The 23,102-nt window shown below is 37.7% G+C and overlaps 1 protein-coding gene and 3 long non-coding RNA genes across 6 annotated transcripts; 1 reads left to right on the top strand and 3 right to left on the bottom strand.

The window, feature by feature from the left end:
• Positions 1–768: 768 nt before the first annotated feature.
• On the bottom strand, positions 769–2,755 carry her3 (hairy-related 3). Its single transcript, XM_015336904.2, has 4 exons — positions 2,672–2,755; positions 2,425–2,520; positions 1,684–1,765; positions 769–1,464 (listed from the first exon to the last, which is right to left on the bottom strand). Exons 1-4 carry the CDS (start codon positions 2,723–2,725, stop codon positions 923–925), a joined length of 774 nt encoding a protein of 257 aa, XP_015192390.2. The 5' UTR covers positions 2,726–2,755; the 3' UTR covers positions 769–922.
• Positions 2,756–2,791: 36 nt separating this feature from the next.
• LOC107075527 (uncharacterized) lies at positions 2,792–20,321 on the top strand. Of its 3 annotated transcripts, none has more exons than XR_001477044.2 (5): positions 2,792–2,918; positions 6,686–6,796; positions 17,594–17,639; positions 18,785–18,913; positions 20,169–20,321. It is a non-coding gene; the product is annotated as an uncharacterized lncRNA (long non-coding RNA). The 3 variants fall into 3 exon arrangements; XR_011183665.1 differs by lacking the exon at positions 2,792–2,918 and adding an exon at positions 6,333–6,422; XR_001477043.2 differs by lacking the exons at positions 2,792–2,918; positions 6,686–6,796 and adding an exon at positions 16,693–16,901.
• On the bottom strand, positions 13,554–14,035 carry LOC102687395 (uncharacterized). Its single transcript, XR_011183605.1, has 3 exons — positions 13,962–14,035; positions 13,778–13,870; positions 13,554–13,635 (listed from the first exon to the last, which is right to left on the bottom strand). It is a non-coding gene; the product is annotated as an uncharacterized lncRNA (long non-coding RNA).
• Positions 20,322–20,424: 103 nt separating the features above from the next.
• Positions 20,425–22,603, bottom strand: LOC107075528 (uncharacterized). The gene is made up of 3 exons (XR_001477045.2): positions 22,234–22,603; positions 21,584–21,672; positions 20,425–20,925 (listed from the first exon to the last, which is right to left on the bottom strand). It is a non-coding gene; the product is annotated as an uncharacterized lncRNA (long non-coding RNA).
• Between the last annotated feature and the right edge of the window lie 499 nt (positions 22,604–23,102).

The following is a 23,102-nucleotide window of genomic DNA, read 5'->3' as shown; positions in this document are numbered from 1 at the left end:
TAAGTTATATCTCTATAGAAAACGCAATTGATCCCTGTCACTTCTGTCTTGTTTAAAGTGAATACAAACTGTTTTTTAATGAATCATCGTATAGCGTACAGCTCATCCTTCTTTCTTTTACTTCTTTTTCTGTTATAGGATGCTCTACATCACTAAATACTAACGTGCGGCGTGTTTTCATCGTGAGACACGTTTCAACAAGTTGATAGAAACTAGAAAGATTCGTTCCTTTACGACACACCGCTGGTTAAAAAACATTTTATTAATTACAAAGTCCTGTTTGGACCCATTGGACATACTCTTGAATTCTTCTCTTTTGTACGTTTATATTTCAGTATGAAAATCGCTTAATGCTATGTATGGACCGTCATGCAGACGAATCTAAAAATGCTGCATGATTAGGCTTTAAAAATAAACGTACAATGTATGCAACATATAATAAACATATTTCACAGTTTGCATCGGTTTTGGAAGTACACACACTTAAGTAAAACAAAAACTTTAGCACTAAAAACCATTATCTTTGAAAAGTAAGTATATCTACTATGATGCCTAAGACATACTGTGTACAACCAGTCTCCGACTGGATAAGAAGATTCCTAAAATGTATTTCTTTGTTCTCTTCGTCGACAGTTAGGTACAGTAATTTCCATATTTCAATCATTCAATTAAAATTAAAATCCACCATTTCAAATACTAGACAAACACTTTGCAATATAACTTTTTTTATTTTTAGTTGTGTTACAAAGACAACTTGTTATATCTGGATAGAAAAAAAAATAATTCCTATGTATTATAATATAACATGTATACAATAAAGACTACAGTGCAAATTAGTAAAAAAAAAGTTCATTCTTAGGGTCCTGACCCTTAGGGTCGGATCAAGGAGCACTATAAAGTAATTAACCAGCTATTAAACATTTCACCATGGGCGCCAATAGCTCTGTGAAATAATACAGGCATGTCCAGTACTTGTTGAAACGTGGCGACTGCACTGTCTCTCATGATATCTGCCACTTGGATAATCATCTTTAAGAAACGCTTGTTGGCATACGTTGCTAAGTCCATTGGAGGAGGGGTGTTGGTCGTGATGTTGTCCCCCGACTACAGTTTCGGAGCTTCGGCGTGTACTGAAGATCGATGCGGACGTTTCGGGTGCGCTCGTCACCAAGGGGTGGCAAAACACAGGCAGGCGTTGCAGACGCTCGCGTGCCGAGCGCACGCCTCGCGGGGCTGCTGGCGAGGCGGCCTCGGCGCTCCAGTGCTCCGCGGCGTCGCTGTCCGCGGTGCTGTTGCAGGACGCCGGTTCTCCCGCCGCCAGCATGCTGCTGCTTAAATGCTTCAGCATATTCAACCTTATGCTTCCGGTGGAGTTCTCCCTCATCAAATACTGGTTCACTCCGTTCAGGCAGTTCCTGAAACCTGCCTGGTACTCAGGATGCTTTAACGGATTGATAGAAGAATCTGACGGGGAAATAAAACGTTTAGGTTATTGTGACCCATATTTATCATTTTAGCAAATCATCACCTCATATATTCTCTATTCCCTCCGGAGCACTATATTGACATAATACTGAGAAGCGCTCTATTCACAGTATTGTCAGTATGGCAAAATATTTCCACCCTTTGTGATAAAGAATATCTTACTCCTTGTAAAATAACTTTTAAATCAAGAAGTCTTACCTTGCTGGTATTTATGTAAGTTTCGCAGATGTTTCACCGTTAATTCCAAAATATCAGCTTTCTCGAGTTTACGTTTTCGAATCTGTAGAAGTGCAAAACATATGTTCATATATTAGCCACAACCCTTCAAAAAAACTCTAGTTATGTTAAGAATCTGACCCATCCATTCAATGAATATAGGCTGTCACTCCTTGATCATACCGTAAAAAGACAATTCGATTAAAATGGTCTCTCTGTACTTGTGAAGTCACACAGTACTACTGTATTGCTAAATACATTTTTCAGTTTCAGATCCAAATTTATTTGACTGTGCGTATGTTGTGTAGTCTATAAGCATTCTTAATAACTGGCCGTTATTTTGTAAAGGAAAATCGCATACTTTCGATTATTTTCGGTTATGTTTGACAACCAGATTGGTTTCGCCAAGAGCGGTTTGATTCAAAAGTTTGGCAGATCGGTGGTGAAACTAATTAATACATCTAATTGAACTCTGTGGACAGGCCGGTTTGTCCTCGATTTGCAGGTGGAGCAATCAGAAGTAAATTGCTGTTGGCAGCTTACATTTCCACGCGAATATTCGGCCGCTGTGGGTAATATTTAATTTTTTTTGGGGGGGGGGATTAATAGGCATTGCTTTAGAGGAGGAACACATCCATGGTCATTTTGAGGGGGACAGTGGTTTCCATTCCAGATTTCGGATGGTAAAATTCAAACCCTAAACGCCTGTTTATCAGGACTTACATTGTTCGTGTAATGATTTTCAAGAAGGGTTTTCAGCTGTTCCAGACACTCGTTTATTCTGGCCCTTCTCTTCTTTTCCATCAAAGGTTTGGAGACCTGAAACGATAAAATCAGAAGCAGCGCGTTTAATATAAGACGTTTATAAGCAATATTATAATGGCATTTTGTTTTGGCTTAGTTTCCTCGGTTTGTCTTATGTCAAGAAAAATGCGCGAAATTGAAGTCGTAATCATTCTTAAATACCAACCTTCTTTCCATTTAAAACAACAGTCTTTTCTGGAGACTCTGACGCTGCAACCATTATTACAAATCCAGTTTGCTTCCAGCTATCGTGTATGTGTTCTCTGATTTTTTTCCACAACAAGAGTGAAGGAATTCTGCCTCGCAGGGCGATTTATAACAGAGCCCCCTTTACATCTGAATACCATGAATGACTCATTGCGCGCACAAGTTAACAATATGGACAATGTGCGATCCCCTTTCCTCATTGACAGGTATGTATACAAAAGGGCGAAAAGAATTTAACTGAGAACTTTCTTGTGTTTAGAAAAAGTATACCACTAAAATGTGTTTGGGATAAGTTGTATAAGTTGTTATCCACTGAACCGCAAACATTTTTCCGCGATCATAGTGGTCACCTGTTTTTATTCTCTCTCGGGCTTACCAGACTGATGACTTTTTCCCATTTCGTTTTAGGCAATTGATTTGGCCTACCTGTAGCAACAAAATTTGAATTTGAGGGAGAGAAAAGGAAAGGGGGAGGCGAGATTTATCTCCCTGAATAAATCCCCTCCGTTAATCTAATGGAAATAGATTGAAACTTGCCTCAAAATGTGCAGCATTTAACACAAAAAAAACCCCATCAAAATAGTTGGTATCCAGTCAACTCACGTTCTCCCAGCCTAAACTTAAGTAGCCTACTGATGTAAAATGAAACATAATACGGAATATTAGTCACACAAGATAACGTGTGAGGTAAAATGCAAAATAGAAAACGGCGTAGAAATCGCCGGATAATTGGAGGATACAGCCCAGAGGCCGCGGTGTGAGGTTTGGGGACGGTGCCCAGTGCCCCACCATAGCTTGTGCTATTCACCTCTTTCTCTCTGAGTTTCACGCCCCAGAGTCGGAGGCAGCACCGTGGAAATGCCGTCCATGTCCTCACAGAATTTCGATTTTCTGCTAATATCAGATAGCTTCTCAAAGTCAGCACTGTTGCTAATTGACAAAGAAATGGGGGATTTTTCCGACAGTATTACACGCCTACAGCTGTATCTGTGGCCAGCATGGGTTACGTTCCTCGTGTGATTCCTGTATTGAGAGTTGTATTGATATTTTCATCCTACTTTATTTACATGCAGGTCGTACTGCATGTACTGTACCTATATGTCTACTCTAAAAGGCAACACATACGTCTGTTATGTCTTATAACAAAGATAAGTCGGTGCGCAGTGATTTGAGAGTTCTGCTGCGGAACTCAAAAGCAATGGATACAGAATTTCTTTTTTTTCTGTATCTTTTCTTAACTTTCTTTTTCGCCCAGACATTCCAAAGCGAGGAGAATCGTCGGAACGCCTCCAGGCATTGGTTCCGTGCTCTCTGATTTTCCGCACTGACCCAACAAAAGAAGCTTTCCTTGAGAAAGCGGGGTGTCTGCTTGAGCCTCGATGATATAGGAGTTTTTGTTTTCGGGAACTTCTTTAAATTTATATTTATCTGTTGTTTTTTTCTTTTCGATAAATTATTGTGGCTCGATAGTAAAGGCCAGAAGACTACAACAGAATATATGTTGAAAACAAAAGAATTTGCTATTGAAAAAAGAACATAATTCAAAACATGTGATCGACTGCACAAGTGGTGTTTGTGTTTACAACAGAACTCTGTTAAGACGTTATTGTGTTCAAAACACCTGCTCTTTTAGTTTCATTTTATAGTGAGTACAGTCTATATTTCATCTCTTGACTTTCATATTCTTAAATGCATATGCATTACTTGATAACGTTACTGTAGAATCCTTAACAATTTCAAATGTTAAGATTATTATATTTCATTTAACACACGATGGAATTTTTTACAAAATACGAATTTCACTCACTGAAACAGCTGGTGGATACGTGGCAGTAAATGTTTGACTTGGAAAGGGAGACCTTGATCGTGTGTCGTTGATTCATAACACAAACACTCGCAATTGCAGTCTTTTATACATATATATGGAGAATACGTGTATTTCTATGACATGAAGGGCAATTTCAAACTGCCTCGGTACAAGAACTTATATATATATAAATGAACGTAACTCCACCAAATCCAGAAGACTAATGAACATTCCCATTTCAAGGCAATTCATAGCTTAACTGCAGGAACTTTAAAGTACTCAAACATGGCATTCTAAAAAGATTTGTGTATTTTTTTAACATCGCGGTCAACCATTTAAAAACCACTCATGGTGAATTCAGTCCTTACTGTGTCAGTATTTTTGCGAATATTTCATTCTATCCAATCCAATTTACAGAAAAGTATTTCCCATATCTTTTATATTCGAATTCATAGCACAATTAGATTATGATAAACCTTTTCATTTATGGCCTAACGAATAAAATTTCAACAACAGACCTTTTCTGTTATGTTACATCATAATTTTCTGAAAATACTATCAGGGATTTGTTTAATATTGTATTATAAGCAGAACTTGCTCTCTCAAAAGAAAGTATGTTCTAAACATCTAAATTATATGAATATAATTGTATGTATGAATACATTGTAAAATGTTCGTGTTACTTTTTGTTTTCCATATCTCCGGAAATATATTACTTGTCTGCATTTCTATACTTCTATAACGATAACAAATTAGAAGGAATTTCCTCTCTGACTCTAAAACATTGAGAACAGTATGGGTGTTGTGTAAGATACAGCGATTCATCCCACACTTCTATATTTCTGAGCTCTCCTGCTTCCACAGTGCGACTCGAAATCATCCAACCCCTGTGACTTCATTTAATTCCGTAAAATGTACCGAAAAATTGATGTACCGCTATTAGGCAAAGTTTTAAAGTAGCATAATACACCGCTAAATGAGTATGAAATCGGAATGTGGTTCTTCAGTGTATGAAGGCTGATTTCACTCTTTTGTGAGGACTGGGTTCCTTTGGTTTTTCTGTGTTTCCACGCTCAAGTTTAACAAGCAGAACCGTGGTAATTTTCAGCTTTGCCAGAGTTAACTTTCCTTCAGTCTGGCAGCCTGAAAAGGTTGAATCGGCCTCTGTCTTTAGTAAAAAAAAAACTCAGCTAAACCGGAATCCCATATTATAATAGCCTATTTAAAATTTAAAGACATTAAATACGTTTATTCTAAAAAAGAAGTTATTATTATACTCGGTTGATTACAAAGAATAGTGAAAATATTCATATTGACCGCCTTGCTTCTGTCTCTCACTCAAATGTATCTTTAAAGGATTTTCTAGATAGAAACTGAGGCAGTATTTCCATTCTAACAAAAACTGCTGTTGACAATAAGTTACAATTACTGGCGTCAGACAACTCAAGACACCACATACAAAATAATTTTCTTACGGCGGGCGCACGCCCACCCATGTAAAAGTCGACGTCTGCAACATTTTAAAAACGTCTTCAAGCACTTTTTAAGGCGGTTACTGATTAACTATCACGAGCTTTTGTCATGCGCTGAAATCAGCGGGGCATCTAAACTAAGTGTTACAATAATTGGAGTATTATAGGTGTTGTTAACAGCAATTAGTCAACCAATTATACAATTACCCGCAATAAACCTCTTCTGAAGTTCGCTGTATCGTTTTAATTAGCAATTGAAAGTCGTTTCAAGGGCACAACAGGCTACCAGGATAAGGAATGGAAAGTTGTGACGACATGTAATGGGAGGCGTGTGTCGTACACACCTGCTGAAGTCGGCGGTAGATCAGAAAACATATATGAAAAAAAACACCCTTTTCAGTAAAGTGGTCGTGGTCTCATTTAACAGAAAGGTATGGCTACACATCCAATTAAGATGTGAAATGTTTGTTATTCATTTAAATTCATTCTATTAATTTTGCTTTTTTTAAAGAACAAAGTGCATGTTTTTATATCTATAAGGTCGTTTTGGTGCAACATTCATCGTTGCGTAAAATAACATATTACTTTGCGCTAAACTCTTGTTTCATGACGATATGTCTTCCAGTATTGGTGCGATCAAGCATTAAACATGTATACTTCATCCGAAGCATTTTTTTAACTGTTCATTATGCAGGATCCTGTCCGACGGAAAGAATGGAGCCTCTCGGAGCGAAGAAAATCGAGGAACCGCCTTAAAGACCATTCAGAAATCACCAACCAAACTTCGAGAAAGGATTGCTAACAGGTGTGTATCTATAGGTCATCACGCTGGTAATGCAGGTGACACGAGCTTGAGGCAGGGTTTTCACCTGTTTTAATTACGAAAACGTAAAATAAAGAGCCACGCGACGTTCTTGATGACAGGGTTCTGATCAAACATGTAATATCATGAATTTCTATAGACTGGGCTTCAGGTTGTTTAAGAGTCTTTACTTTGGTTCTGTGGCACAATAGGTTGTGTTTGGCAATGTGCACTGGGCTGACAGTCTGAATGGAACAGAAGTGCGCATTAACATCGTATTGTATTTTCTCAAGAGTCGAAATGAACTAGTGGAAAAGTAACTTTATAACCCCTCAAAGGATTTGCTCCTTTGTCGCAGTTTCTCTTATCCAGTCTGAAAGAGACAAGTGCCAAACAAAAGAGTCTCCCCTTCATTGTAAAACACTATAGCTCTCGGGTATTGCTGAGCCTTCAATTGCTAAACATCTGTCATTTACACCAAACCACTTGAGACAGATTTCAATAAGAATGGCAGTGGGCTATTTTGTGTACAGTGATTTACCCTTAGAAAAACAACAAAAAGATTACGAGGTGAAGGGCTGAACATCTAAACGGTAACTTTTCACAATTTAAAGAAAACTAAGCGGATGTTAAATGTGTTAAAGCGTTAATGTTGGGACGTAGCGGTTTGCCGTCCAAAACGTACCTTAAAGAAGTAAAAATGCACGAAATCGGAACGGAACAACTTGATCGCATGTAATTAGAATTTCAGTTAAAATAAACGTTATAAATCCTACATGTTCATACGCGTATAATAATTAGAATTAAACTTCATGAAGCGATGTGGTGGGGTTTTATTTTTGTAGATGTCCTGTATGAGGCATGTTTGTAGGACTGTCGGTGTATTTCTCCGTCTTTGATCGTGCCAACTGAAAGCCGAATGAATCGAAGTGATTATTGCTCTGAAATTATTTAATTTGTGTTTGCACATTTTTGTGATTGTATTGTTTAAAACATATCCTGCACAGAAACACTGAGCCTGGGCGCGAGAAGGGGTCTCTGAGTAAAACAAAAGATGACCAGCGACTGTCTTCATTTGCACACGCGGTTGTAGCGTGAGGAGTAATTTGCTATATGATGATTCATTGCAGTGTCATCAGTGGCTTTTAATTGTCTCTTTCCTTTTTTAAGACTGCGTACATTAGCATGCAGAAGCGTCCGCTAAACAGTGCAGAGAAGATCAAACGAAATCCAAGTCCTTTTTTATCAAACGTTTTATTAAACTGAGGTCCACCTAATACATAAAACCGAATTTAACGTAGAAACATGACAAATAATTATATTTTGCATAAATACTACTGTAAGGTTAATATGATTTATCCCCGGACAATTGCAGCTACTTTTAAGTACGAAAAAGACTAGCAAATGAATTCTCTTGAATTTCGTTGTCATTAGTCGTATATGTTTGTGGATTTCTTAAAAAAGGACAGCAATTTTTGTCTGACATGATTTTATACAATCACACACTTACAAATTCACTTCCCTGGGGTACCATTAATGTATACGACGTCATTAGTCGCTTTTTTCTTCTCAGTTGCTCACTGTGAAGAAATCTCTAATGCCCTTTTCATCCATTTTGATTTTTGCTGCAGCTGCTGCAGTAAAACACGCTTAAAAGGATTAGGCGCTTAACACAAGTCCTGACAGGTAATGACCGTCGAGTACATACAGTAAACGCATGCAGAAAATGTCTCACTTATCATTCTAATTTGTACTCACGGGGGTGAACAACAGGTATGTTTAAAGCACTGAATTGAATGGAAACAAAATAGAAAATTGCAAAGCAAGTCAAAAATCCATTTTGCGGAGCTTCAAACATCATTATTTAAAAAGGATTTATAAGTAAATATATGATATAATGTTGCTGCACATTGTTCTGTCTCTATGGATTATTTCATCATTTTAAAAATTAAACAAATGAAGTAAAATATGAATTAGGTATCAGATTAACTCTTTCATTACTGAAGTAGACGTATGTAGCCTACGCAAATATCATCACCTTGTTTCTGTTCATTTACGACCTAGAGAGCGCCACAGAGCGTGAAATTAGTTTATAAACTACTGTTTGCATGACATCTCCTCCTGCTAATTTCTATTTCCTCCAGTCGCATGGGGATGTATTCAGTTGTTTATGACCTGCGCCACCCCTCGCCTACTGTAGCTGACGCGCGGGTTAGTTCTTGGGACTAAAAAGAACTTGTTTGATCTTTTCACTTCTTCATTATGCGGAATTACGACAAGTATGTATGTGACATATGGGCATACTATTGCTTTCGAACTCCAGTTCCTACAAGTAGACACGCTACAGAGTCTAAAAGAGTGCGGTATTGAAAAGTATAATTCGCGGAGATACTCAAAATATTTGCTGAAAATTTAAATGTAATCAAATTTATTTAATAAATGCATATTATTATACATTGGACTGATGTTTTAGGCTACAAATATTACAAATGAAATCCTAAATTAAGTGTATTTAGTACTATTAAAACATGAAAAACTAACTTCCGGACGAACGGCTGTTAAGACTTTAAGAATATCAAACTTGTATGTAACTCATTGTTCTTTATAATTCTACGTACAGTGTATTGAGTAGCAATGTTGATTAGCCTGCAAACTGAAGCACTTGAAGTCATTGTATCAGATTGCGGGTGAACGAGTTGCGCGGTGTTCGTATAGAGTTGTAAATGAAGATCCTGACAGCACGCTCTGTTTTGCTCAGCACAAGGACTGAATAACAATATCTTCGAGTCTTTCATATGGGACATTTTCATGTGCGTGGAGAACTTCATTGGAAAACATCTGTACGCAAAGAGATCAACCCAGACCCCCTGTAAATTTAATATGTTAAAATCAGAGAGGGAGAAAATTATACATTCCCGTTAATGCTTCATAATAACATCATGCTTCAGAATCAACACAAAAGTCTTAGAATCAACATTCTAATCAACGTATTAACAAAGAACATTTGTTATTGATGTTGATTAATATGTTAATTCATTGATATGGTACGATTTGTTTAAATTCATTTTTTTCAGTGCATAGTAAATGTATACATTGTCCAAGAAAATTGATTTATGGATGGAGCTGAAATTGGTGAAGTGAGAGATGTGTAATTTGTACTTCTCAAGGACTGATTCCGATAGCAGGGCGTTCCCGATATTAGGCTATTCTTCTCTCCCAGGTTTGGCTTGATAACATACATGATGTTTGCAAGCTCACGGCCTTGTGATTTGATGGATCATACTCATTGCAATGCCAGTGGGGTTTCGTTTTGCGATTTTGAAGTTGTCCCTTTCAGCGAATTTCTTGGGGAAGATATATTGGCAGACAGGATGAAATGAGAAGTGTCTGAGCCTAATAGCGCCACAACAGCAGCAGCTGTAGATACTGTATATTCTGCCCTTATCCGGGGGCTCTCATGTCACGGTGTATCTCTTTGGTCCATGAACACCATCTTTCAAGTTTCGCCAAGCGTTAGTTACTTTTGGGGGGCACTGGAGAGAAAGACGTTTTATTATGTCCGATGGAGGGAAACAGGTTTCCCAGGGAATTTCTTTTCTATCGCAAAAGTGGAAAATCGGAGTGTACCGCTCAAAAGCCGGGAGGCGTTCCTCCGATTTTCCTCGCTTCATATTTTGAGGCAAAAGAAAATATGCCGGCTTTTCAAGTGTGAAAGGGACTAAGAGTATGTGCAGAACAAGATGCACAAAGGCATTATAACAGCTTTCACCACCAGTTCAGCTGTTCCCATTTTATAGGTGTAGTGCTGAGACCCTATAACCACCACTTTTAATTGTAGGCTAAATTATTTAAATCCAGTACATCCACTTCTTATTACTCTTAAATTTAAATTTAAATAGAGCACAAAGTGTGGTTCTGGTGTAAATTCTTTTAAAGCACCAGTTTCATAGTTTAACTCGACGTGACAAAACAACAGGACAGGATGTATTTCCTGCTGTCAAAAAGAACAATTCGCTGGGGAACTGATGTTGGCTTTTTTTTAACTTCACGTCTCAATGAATTTGCGAATCGCGTGTTATGGTCTTACCAAAACGCTTACTTCCTAATCAAAGACGAAAGACAGCGAGACGAATTGTTACTTACAGAAGAAAACGAAGGGTATATCGACGGTAAGTGAAAATGGATTAATAGACTTTCGTGAATGCAGAGGTCGCAGATGGCTAATGTAACAAACTATAATATTATCTCCACAAATTGTTTTAGGATAGCCATTACATATATACTTGAAACTATAAACGTCATTAATATACCAGTTTTAACACGGCGCATTATCTCCCAAGAGTAAGAGTAAAATTCGGCTCAGGAGAACACATATACACACAGAGGATTATAATGGAGCTGATCGCATCTTAACATTTTCCTTGCGACGTGTGTGGCTCGTCAACTGCTTGAAATTCGCCACAAAATTGGTATGAAATCGCCATTTGTATGCCTTTGCAGTTACTGCGGAGTGAGGGGATGGTTCCATATGCCAGACTTGGAGGCACCAATCAAACGATTCGTTCCTAGTTTCACGCTACATCGTTCGCGGAAAGCACCAAACCACTCCATTCAATGGTCCACAATGGTCCAACAAAATGGTCATTTAGCGTTTCAGGGTTTTGCCAACCCACGAAGCACCGACCTTTCCCGCATCCTGCCTGATTGCAGTCCGTCGAACAGGGTTTAACGTCCCAATCTCTCATTACTTTAACGGTTTTGGTGCTAGTCTGGCCAATTTTCCAATTTTGGAAAAAACGTAGACTTGTTAATAAACTCCAGCATTGCCTAAGGATGCGACTATTGTCACTATGTGAGCAGAATCGCACAGGAGGGTGGCACTAATGGAGAATTCAGAATGGTTCCTGCGATCAATCCTCAGTCAGAATACAATTTAAAAAAAAACACGTAAAAGCCTGTCAAGTAACAAAACACCTTGATAACCATTTGTCCGGCGTCCTACAGCACAGTAGAGGTGATATTTGGTACAATGCCAAATGTCACCATTTTTTATATAAAGAAACTTGAGTCTTCTTTTTTGCTCTCCGAGACATGCAGTTTTTTTATTTTTAAAGCACCCCCTTCGTCGTCTTTATTACAACAGTGTTAAATGATGCCACTACCTTGGACGATTTGTTTTCTAAGAGATTTCATTAAAATTTAAAACTTGGGAGAAAACAAAACTGAACATTTTTCATTTTCTTACTTTTATTTCCAAATGAAAATGACAACTTATAAATCATGCCCGTTAAACTGCGATACCCCTGGGCCTTCAACGTAAGCACGATGAAAAACGAATTTGTTCAGAAACCCCATAGACATATTCCAAAGCATTCTTCTAATGTCCGGTACAAATCTACTAATTCATTGTCCTTCTGATGTTTTTGATTAAAATCTGATGTCATTATCTTTGATTTCCTTGCTTAATTCCCAACGTACTGTATCATTCGACTTTTATAAATTAGTGGCATTTCATATTTTAGATGTATTCCATTTTAATGAGAACTTGTCTTGCCCACCTTAGTATAAGAATTCCACGTTAAACCACAGAAACAAACTTAACAAAACGGTGTTCTCACGGAAAATAAAGATAATACTTTTTGTTCGATTAATCGCTATTTGTTCTGGAACAAAATCTGATGAATTAAAAATATCTACTAAATAAAATGGACATAAAAAAGAGTTGAATGAAAAATACTTTATTATATGCTCACATGTTGAAAATTAGTGAAATTGTTTTAATTATTTATTGAACATTTACATAGCAAACACCAACTTGTGTACATTTTTACAAGGAAACTGAGGAAAGTGCATTTGAAGAATAGCCTCTGATGGGGCATTCGGAGAAAGTTCTTCACCACGGTCTCCAGTGTGCTGGTCCAGACGCACAGGTCCTACTTTTTGAATTCGGAGAATAGATATGGATGTTGGCACCTTGCGTTGACTTTGAAAAGTCAACGTCTGTCTGATTAATCGGTTTCCTACCGCCAGGCGCAACATTCACGCTCGGTTCTCTTGGAGGATAGAGGACCTTGGGCACGGACAGAATGCTGTTCATGTTTCCTGAAGTGTAGAGAGCAGTTCGGGGGCTGTCATTTGTTGGAGTTTCACTATGTGTTTTTTTCTTAATGGCGCTGTCAAAAGTGAAGCCAGGGCGCTGTGGCGCTGGGGGTCGAGATAGCCCGCTAAGCAGGTGCAGCGCCAACCCCTTACCGTCGGGCTGATTTATTACAAATCTGCCGGCTCTCTCCACACAGCCTTTAAAACCGGAGAGGTGATGTTGAGCAGTCATTTCGTTTCCAGAGAAGTCTGAAAGAGAAAGAAAAGCGTTAAAGAGTCAACGTTTAAGAAAAAAAAGCCTTAAAACCTGCATATGACTTCACTGCGAATGTCAATACATGCATTTATACAATGGCAATGTGGAATTTGTCTTTCAATTTCGGTGGAGATTCATTAATACAGTTTCCCTCCTGTTACCATAGGATAATATTATCTGGAGGTCAAATGGTGACTGTCTAACCCGTACATTTCAGATTTGTTTTCCGTGGCTTCATTACAGCTCTTTTTTTTCGACGTACAACTGTTCTTGGCCTTCATCTTTAAAGCCCTAATTTATAAACAATGAATCTACTCGTGATTAGAGGTCACCATACTCGGAACCATGCTACCGTACTGCAGTTTTGATATTTTAAGCTTCTATATATCAATGTAAAACAAATACCTTGATTGGATTCTTGCATTTTTTTTAAGTGCGTAACCGTCATCTCCAGAATGTCAGCCTTCTCAAGCTTATGTTTGGAAATCTGTAAGCAAATCAAAGTCGTACAGTACGCTATCAAAAGATCAGCTCTATTGCATTTTAGCCGTTTTCGCTAGAAAGCGTTTCTCTTTGTATCGTTAGCTACAGTCTCATTGACAACGCCAGTGCGGGTAGGCTTAACATACCTTGGGGTACTGCGTTTCAAGGAGAGTTTTCAGCTGTTCCAAACAACTGTTAATCCTTGCTCTTCTTTTCTTTTCCATTAACAGTTTTGAGATCTGTGGCGAAAACACAAACGTTATTCAGGGTTTCCATTAGGAAAAAACGTCTTACTTGTCAATCCAAAGCGAGGGGTGTCAAGTGCCGTACCGTTCTGTCGTGTGGCGGTAGTTTTGCCGGAGTTTCTAAACGCGACTGCATTGCTGCCTTCTTCTTGCTTGAGGCCTCCATGGGAATGAAGACAACGCAGTCCTCGCTGGGCTTCAACGAGCCGCTCTTCTTCTGCATATGAATAGGCTACACAGGCATGACTTTACACCAATGCCTGTCATTAACACACAGGCAGTCTGAACGGCGGCATGATCAAAATTACTAAGAACGTGTCTTTGGAATTACTAGAGTCCGTCCAATTACTCAAACAATGGAATAGAGCATTAGGCTGCTTTAAAAATCTAGTTTAATCCTCGGATCATTTCATGGACTTCGAACTCGTTGGAAATGGCACAGCAACCTGAAGACGTTATTTTTCCACCGGTCTGCTGTGTGACAGTGGTGTAAAATCTTTGGATATGTCGCCATTGTAAAGGATATGTTCTCGATTTATCTGAATAAAGAATTCTTTTATGTTCTTAAACGAACAGTATTACGCATACAACGAGTTTCAGTCGCCGTCGTTTGGAATAATTACTGCATTTTCGTAATTTATCAAGTAACTGCATGTGTTATTTTCGTCTTTGTTCTCATTATTATTGTGCATTTAAAGTCTTCGATTGTATTAAAACACCAGAGGCAAAACATTTTTTTTATTATTTATAAGGGGTAACAAGATGCAGTATATTACATTTAGAGTTTAGTACAAGACAAATGTATGAACCCACCACGTTTTAAACGTAGCACAAACAGGCGTACGGGCATATGGATTTTAAATTCTGACAATTTAATCTCAGACATTCTTATTCTTAAACTCTCAATTAATACAGACTGTTTCACTAGTCTCCAGGCTATTGGCCTTCAGTGTTTGTACCCAGTTGTCTGATTACGCGCGCCAAATGCACCGCAAAATTGCTATGAAATTGGTGGATGATAAACGCAGCGTGGAGTGTAGCAGGGGTGGCTAATTGTCAAGAGAATGCAATGGAGTTCAATTGAAATGGTTTCACGCCTTGGGGGTAAAAAAACAACCAAGAGCAACAGGTCCTCGTGTTCGTACAAATTGACAATTTTCTGCCTCTTTCCACTGCGTCTCCATTGTCCTTCCTTCTAATTTCTCCAAGTTTTAGATGGTTTGTTTTCACGTACTGTACAGTATACTGTATAACACAGGCAATGTTTCCGACAGGAAATCTTCCTTTACATTGGATTAAGCCATAAATAATTGGTATTGTTTCACAGGTTTCAGCCAATAAAAGAACTAAGCGAGAAAATACATTAATGAAAAGAAATTTATAATCGTCACTCTGGACAACAAACATGATCAGTTAGTAGGAGGAAAAGGCATGAACTGGCTATTGGCACAGACACTATTAGAATGAACAACTATTCCAGCAGCATCACGTACTTTCTGAATTGTGCGAAAAGGTGTTTTCTACTGTATTACAAGTTTAAAGTAAGCAAAATACAGAAATCTGTATCATGATATCAACCTTTTGGCTAATCATAGAAATTAACAGTCAAAACACATTTTAAGTGTTTTTTTTTCTAATCTTAAAAACACCACACCGAAATTATTTAAAAAATGTGAGGACATCTTAACAAACTCCATAGTAATAAAAAATGAATACTAAAATAAAAGTAACCCAGAAATCAATTAAAAAAGCATGACAGACACCGTCTACAATTCTGCACCTTTTAATGAAAAATCCAGAATTTTACCTGTTAACAACGTGAACGTATTGTAAGAGTTAAGCAAAACTGTACCAATCATCTCCAGAATACATTTCTCAGCATTGGCATGTATTCTAATGAGAAAAACCTTTGAAATGTAACTTAAAGATTATTTGAAAACCCAACATTACAGTTGGTAGAGACCATGTGTGCTGAATCTTGGCAACAATGCTGATAATTTCTTTGTATTTTCAGTAAGCATGTCAGTTCATCATGCTATTAAAAGCAGAACAGTAGGCGTTGTAAATATAGCAACACAAGCAGGAAACGGAGCAGGGAATGCAAATCTGTACAGTTGTCATGGACATACACAATATGAAAGGTACTGTGTGATCTCTTTATTAATCACCCTTAAAGCAGATACAATCTGTTGGCCTGTGTTCACAACGCATGTTTGCACACAAATTCAACTTTGGCATTACTTGTTTCTTTAAACATAGCAATTCAGCTTAGTTCTAAAACAATGCCTTACCCCTGTACAGTGTCTACAAAATAAATAGAATGAGCTGTGATGTGATTTGTTTTAAAAGTGTCATTAATAATGAAGTGTCAATCTTTCTTTTGTGGACTAACTGTCATATCGGTCATTCAATGGTCTGTTTAAAGAGGTAGACCTTGAGACAATGAATAGTAGCATCCTGAGCTTTTTCTTTTCACTGTTTAGTGTAGCCTCTATTTTATGGTAATTTCCAAGCTCTAGACTACACAGTTTATATTTATTTTATGGCTGTCAATCACAACGAAAAAAATCTTCTGAACATTTAGCAGGAGAAACAACAATGTTATTTATCCACTCTGCAAAGTCACTGCTGTAATATAGCTTTCTGCGAAACATATCCATGCTCTGTTTGCTAGTAACGTCTCTGCACAATTATTTTCTACCTTTTTCAAAGCACAATACTTCTTTTTTAACTTAACATTTGGAATCTCCAGTTATTTTTATTTGCATACTTTACACCACTGAACACCACTTCACAGGCGCAACTTTATGCTGCCATAGAACTGATGAGAACTGTGCGCACTTTCCATAAAACATGTCCTATCAGAGCTCTTCACTGTTCAGTCACACTTGCAGAAAAGTTGGAATTCATGGTATAAGTAACGTGGCTGCTCGGCACAATCACCACGCAACTACAGGCACTGCTTTCCGGGGTTCCGGTCCGCAGGTGTTTCGCGAAGAGACTCCGCCCTCCTCGCTTGTGCCAGGTAAGATGGCGGAAAATGCAAAGCGAAGAAAGGCTTTGAAAAACTGTTTATTTTTATTCAAACACATTGTATTTCTGTTGCTTCCTTGTCTGCTGTAATCTGGCTTGAATACTTGTTGCCATTTCTGTTCGGTTATCTTTTATCAAATGTTTCAAAATAGATAATGTCTTATCTTCTCGTTATCAAACGTATTCCTTCTGTTTTCGATGGATAAATATATTAAATGGGTTGAGAGTCCTAAAGCTATATTTTTAAAATTCTTGAGCTGTTGTTTTGACTTTTTTTGTTTTGACGAGCGAAATCGTAATAAAAGTGAGAAGAAAAGGGTATTTGAGTCACTGAACAGCAGAACTAAGCAAACAGTAGTTAATGGAGACGGCGGCAAAAATTAGCCCCGTAAATTTAGTTTTTAGTAAAGTATGTAAAACTTGTGAAATTCACGAACTCATCTTTTCAATTATGACTATTTTAATTCTAAAATTCTATTTTGAATCTAATTTTTAACGTTATGTTACGTTTGCTATCTGTTATAACGCAGATCAACCGCAATAAATAAGGAAATACTAGCAAAGTACTCTGTTCTAACGTCGTTCAGAAACGCCAATTAAACTTTTCCTTATTAAAAGCGCTAGAAAGTTGCACTAACTTCACTGTTATTTTGAATGATTAATAATTAATATTTTTTCCCCCAGGTCTGTTGCCCATTGAGTGCTCTGTAATTGTTTCTCAGAGTTGACGGTGAGTATTCTTTCTAATTTAGGTTTATTCCTATTGAAGGATTTAGTAAAGGTTTTCTCTGTTTATTCTTAGAAACTATACCCTTACAGTGTAATCTATGCTTTACTTTTATTGTCAGTAGGCAGTTCCTGTTAACCTTTGTCTTTATTACAACTGCCTTGCAGAAACAATGATTTATGAGATGATCTGTCCATGGTGTGATGTACAGTAGAGTATGCATACATTCAATTTGTGAATATACTGCATCGGTGATGATCCATACTTGATCTATCCGAATTGAAGATCCCCCAATGGAAATATTGCTGCAGTATCTGTTGAGACAGGCTGTATATGTCTCAGGTCTGCAAAATACAATCACTCCATTAACTGATACATTCACAATCACATACATTTAGCAGAGAGACTGTTTGCCCTTATGAGGTATATCAATTATATATCAAAATATATTAAATCAATATTTTCTCTCCTTATAAATATCTGGGTTGGTTTATATTAAATCCCCTCTTGACCTTATGTTTGATTTCAATGAACATTTCCTATCGTAAGCTTGTAGTATTCAAGTGTTTGCTGGTCCTCAACTACTAGGAGGCACAACACACAAACTTCAGGAGATGTAGACAAGGACCTAAACTAAACTGTGACATGTTAAAATGAAATACAAACCTTTCACAACTGTTTAAAATCTGTAAAATGATAACACAGACATTCTTCTTTGTTGATCAGCGATGAAGATATGGATGTCTTATGGTAGGAAGAAGGTTCGAAATGGACCAGTTTCGAGCCCTTCAGTCTACTGAATGGCTGGTTGTTCTGGTCCAGAAAGAAATCGTAATAATTAATAGAAATTAATTTCAATTCAAAAGAGGCATGATCAAAAATGATAATTTATTCAACAGTTTTATATGGTATTACTGCATCATGCTTGTAATTTGTATGTACCACTTAAGCATTGTTTTAACTTGCTTAGAATAATTGAAACTGTAATGATTTTTATAAAATGTTTCTCTCCCTGAACATGTTGTAAACCAGTTATGCTGCTCTTTCACAAAACATTGTTTTCCCACTTGGGACCTATTGAAAATCATTGCGTGAACTGCAGTGCTTCAATACAATTACTCTAATTCTTTTCCTCTGTTCTACACCAGGGGCTGGTCCTTATACCTTCTCCAGTGAGAGCTGCCAGGCTTGTTGAAGTAGGCCCACTGCACCCTGTGGAGCATAGGACCTCAGCGACTGTATTCCAGCAAACTGGACTGTGAGCTACCTCATTCCAGGTGTGCCTCATTCTCTTCAGTTCTGCCTCTGTGTCTCCTCACCAGGTGGTGTTAGACCCTTCTCTCTTTTTTCCCTTGTGAGCTCTAAGGCAGGGACTGTCAAGTGGTATAACAGATCACTTATCTAATTTGTCTGACTTTTTGTGCTGTATTTGTTTGCCTGCAGACCCTCGAGTCCTCTTCTTTAGCTCTTATTACTATAGCATGTGTAGGAGTGCCCACTAATGTCTGGAGTTTATTTTGGTTCTGTAGTATTCTCAGCCCAAGCCTTTGTACAGTAGTTAGTTACTCCAAATCCCCTTGGGTAGTTTTATACAATATATGTACAGGAATGCTGGTTCATTTTACAGTGTCTTGTAAAAGTATGCACACCCCTGCAGTTTTCATTTTGTATCAGCAAATCTGCCAAAAAGAATGGGCAAAGTGTGCATCTGGTTGGTGTGCAAAGTTGGTAGAGATTAATCCAAAAACACATGTGACTGTAGTTGCTGCTAAAGGTGATTCCACCTAATATTGAGTTCACAGGTCTGAATACTTATGCAATTAACCATTTCATTTTTTTCTCTTTAGTTTTGGGTGACATTTAATGTACCTTTCTTGATTTAGAAGAAGTCTTCAGTTTGAGCATTCAGATTTAAAATTAATTTTACAAAATTGTAGTTTCATAAAATGAGACTCCATGGGACTGACACACCATTGGAAGGGTCTGAATACTTTTGTAAGGCACTGTATTTGCCATCATTGTACATTGCCCTCAAAGTACTGTGGCAGGCAGTCAAGCATTTTGTATGTGTGATCATAAGACTAATATCAATGATAAGTACAATATTATATACATTTTATTTTTGAGTATGTTGGTTTATTTACTGGCTTGAAAGTATAGGGGCAATAAAGATCATACCCTGTTTGAAATTAGAGGTTTGAGCTGTAAAGGAACAAGTAGATTTTGATACCATCCTGAAATGTTTTCAGTGTAGCATTAACTGGAGTGTTCCTTTTTTAAATTAGCTGCAGTGTATATCCTTTTGACTTTTTTCTATTTGTATAATGTTTACCTTTACAAACCAATTGAAATGTTTATAAGAATTTCCAAAATAATGCTGTTATTTGCATATACAGCTTGATGTCTGTCATATGTCTGGTTTAAACCAAGAATACTGTTCCTTTCACTAGTATTTGCTTGCTTTAATCTTTGAAGGAACATTTGTAACTTTGTACAGTGTCTAACAACATCTTTTTGTATTTTTTCATTTAGGAAAATAATCTCCAGCACTTCCCTGATGGCAGCAGGCATGGGTGGTTTGCTGTTTCAAGCTCGATCCAGTTGTGTTCAAACATGGTTCTGATCCTGTTGCACTCTGGCTGTAAATGTTTTTAATATGCACTCAATAAAGTGGTGTTTGCTGTACATCTTGCTTGTTCATTGAGTTGTCCTGTGAGCCCAAACCGTCTCTCTGCAGTACTCAAAGCAGGCTTTCTGGCCAAGTTCCCCTCACACCTTCAGGATGTTGAGTCGGGCTTTGGCACAAGCTCTTCTGCCTGCCTCATGACCTGGCTGAACAGAAATCTGGTACCATTTCCCACCCTCAGTTAATTAACTATGAAGTAAGATCACTAATGAAAACAAAGGGAGATAGCCACAATCTCCCCCCTTTATATACAGTGTGTATATAGTGTAGGCAGCACACAGAGACCACACCTCCCAGTTATTTGGGTTAGCAGCCATGGCTTTCCCTTGCCTATCTCCATTCATTTTCATTAGCAGTTTTAGTTCATTAGGAGGCTTTGGGGAGGGCTCACTGCTAACATCACATGGACATCAACCTCCACACTTTGGTTGGCTCCGATACTGGCTTTAAGTGTCCACATGAGGCAAGAACATTACCACATAAAACAGTGGACAAATTCACATAAAATAATTAAATGAAGACAAGCACCAGTACAATTCACCAAACAATTTCTACAATTGAAAAGACCAGGGTCATGTTCTTCTTGGCCACGTCTGGGACAGTCTAGAATAAAGAAAATGATCATTAGAAAATAGTAATTTAACTAAAACACACACAGTTTAATTCAGAGCACTGGGACTGAAACTCTGTTCTCCAAACATCCTATTTTTCCCCCACATGACTGCAGATCAGTGTTAATTTGCAACAGACACTTCCAGAGGGTACTTGCATGGCTCTGTCAGATTAAACACTGATGAGCACAAAAATAGAGGCAAAATTGCATTTAAAGATTACAAAATAACTTGCAATAGAACAGCTCCTCCAAATAACACTACAGCACATTTACAAAATATTTTAGACACGAAAGTGTCCCATACAGTGGAACACTTGGCCGACTTTCACTACACGTACAGAGCAATCAAACGGTTCAACCAGGTATTTTATCATGATACTGTACGTACACATAGCCCAAAAATCCTGAATAGTTAAGACACACTGATTAGGCTTACATTCATAAGAAACTTCAGAATACCAGAAGCTTTAAGTATATTAGGAATTACTCTGACTGGCGTACAATAAGGACGTTTTAAATGACTCAGTTCTTTAGAACAGGGGCTTTTGTGTGGCTTTAGATAGATCGCAAAAATAGATGCGGTTTATCAGGTAAATACATGAACTTCTGCACGAGGTAACAATGGTGTTACAAAGAACATGAACTCACCTTTCCTGGAAAGCGGTATTTTAAAAATGTTTATCTTCGAAACGAAGTTAAACTGTAGGAAGGAAATGTTCCCGGCTGCCTCCTGCAGACTAAAAAAAAAGACCAAGTAAATAGCAGACATTAAGACGTTTATACATGTGTTATTTATATTAAATGTTAGTTCTACCATCAGAAGTTCTTATATAAAGCCGGAATAGAATGTAACAATAGTTTTAAGTTCAAATATATAAAAATTGATTATCGTAAAATAATCGTTAATGCACTTCCAACATTTAAGGAAGAAACGTTAAATATTAGAGCTACTATTGCCATGACATCAAGAAGCGACTTTTCCAATGCTGTCTTCATTAAAACTCCTTTCTAATCTATCAGCGACAACCTCACTATTAATTTTTATTACTACATGAAAACAGCATGTCGGTAATTTAGATCCTTTGGAATGACGTTTATAAAAAAAAGGCATTATGTCGAACTTTAAAAAAACAAAAGGCTAACAGCACATCAACAAATCAGTAAACCAAGCACTGAAAGATAACTGTACTGGATTTCAAATCAAATTGCAATGACCCCTACGTAATTGCAGGTACTGTTTCAAACCTTTAAAAGTAACACACACATAAAACGCAACAAAATAATAAACGCCAACTTACCCAGCAAAATAACACGTTTGCATAAAATCCACTCCTGAACAATGCAGCAAATGTTAAAAAACGGTGGCATATTATGCATTTCTTTTTAAAATATAATTCTCTTCGGATTTACATCTCAAAATACTAATTTATATCGCTTCCATTGGTAGGCCTCGAAGTTCAGCACTTTGGAACGGCCGCCATCTTTTCCTCCAGGTGAACAGGTGACCTCGCAGGTGTGTTGATTATAAAATTGACCGAGATTTAACCCAGACTGCGTTTTCCATCTCATCACATGGGCTCCCATTTGCTTTTTCTTTACTCTTTTTTTCTAAATACAGTGCACATAATTTAAACGATTCGCGTTGATTTAAACGCGTTTAATCGTGCATTTTTCCATAAACAGACAACTATGGTCCCAGGGGATTCGATCCTAGTAGTTCTGTAAATTAGCCAACCCCCTACGGAGCTCTCATCCTAACTGCTGTCGCCAGTAGGAGGCAGCAGCTCATTTTCGTTTTACTATGTATCAGTTGAGATCAATAGATCTAAATTTTGCAACACGCTTTTACGCATTCCGAGTTGACCAAGATGCTTTCTCAAACAAAACGTTATTCTGTAGCCCAGGGTCTATAATCTCTTTTACACCCAGAACATGACGTGTTTAAAGCATTAAATATGTATTTGTGTCCTTATAACACGCGATGACTCTACAACTATTCATAAGAAAACCCGAAACGTCGATTACGTTAATTTGCGTAGACCATGTTCAAAACATATTTCCCAACACCCTACGAAAGGAAATTGCCAGTATTCCAAAGAAGAGCAGGCTTAGGCCTTATTTATCTTCCAATTCGAGTAAATTGCACCCATATACTGCTAACGCTACA

Source organism: Lepisosteus oculatus, chromosome 25, assembly GCF_040954835.1.
Source record: "Lepisosteus oculatus isolate fLepOcu1 chromosome 25, fLepOcu1.hap2, whole genome shotgun sequence".
NCBI classification, from domain to species: domain Eukaryota; kingdom Metazoa; phylum Chordata; class Actinopteri; order Semionotiformes; family Lepisosteidae; genus Lepisosteus; species Lepisosteus oculatus.
Note: the sequence above shows the minus strand (reverse complement) of the source record. Positions and strands in the feature narration are given on the sequence as shown.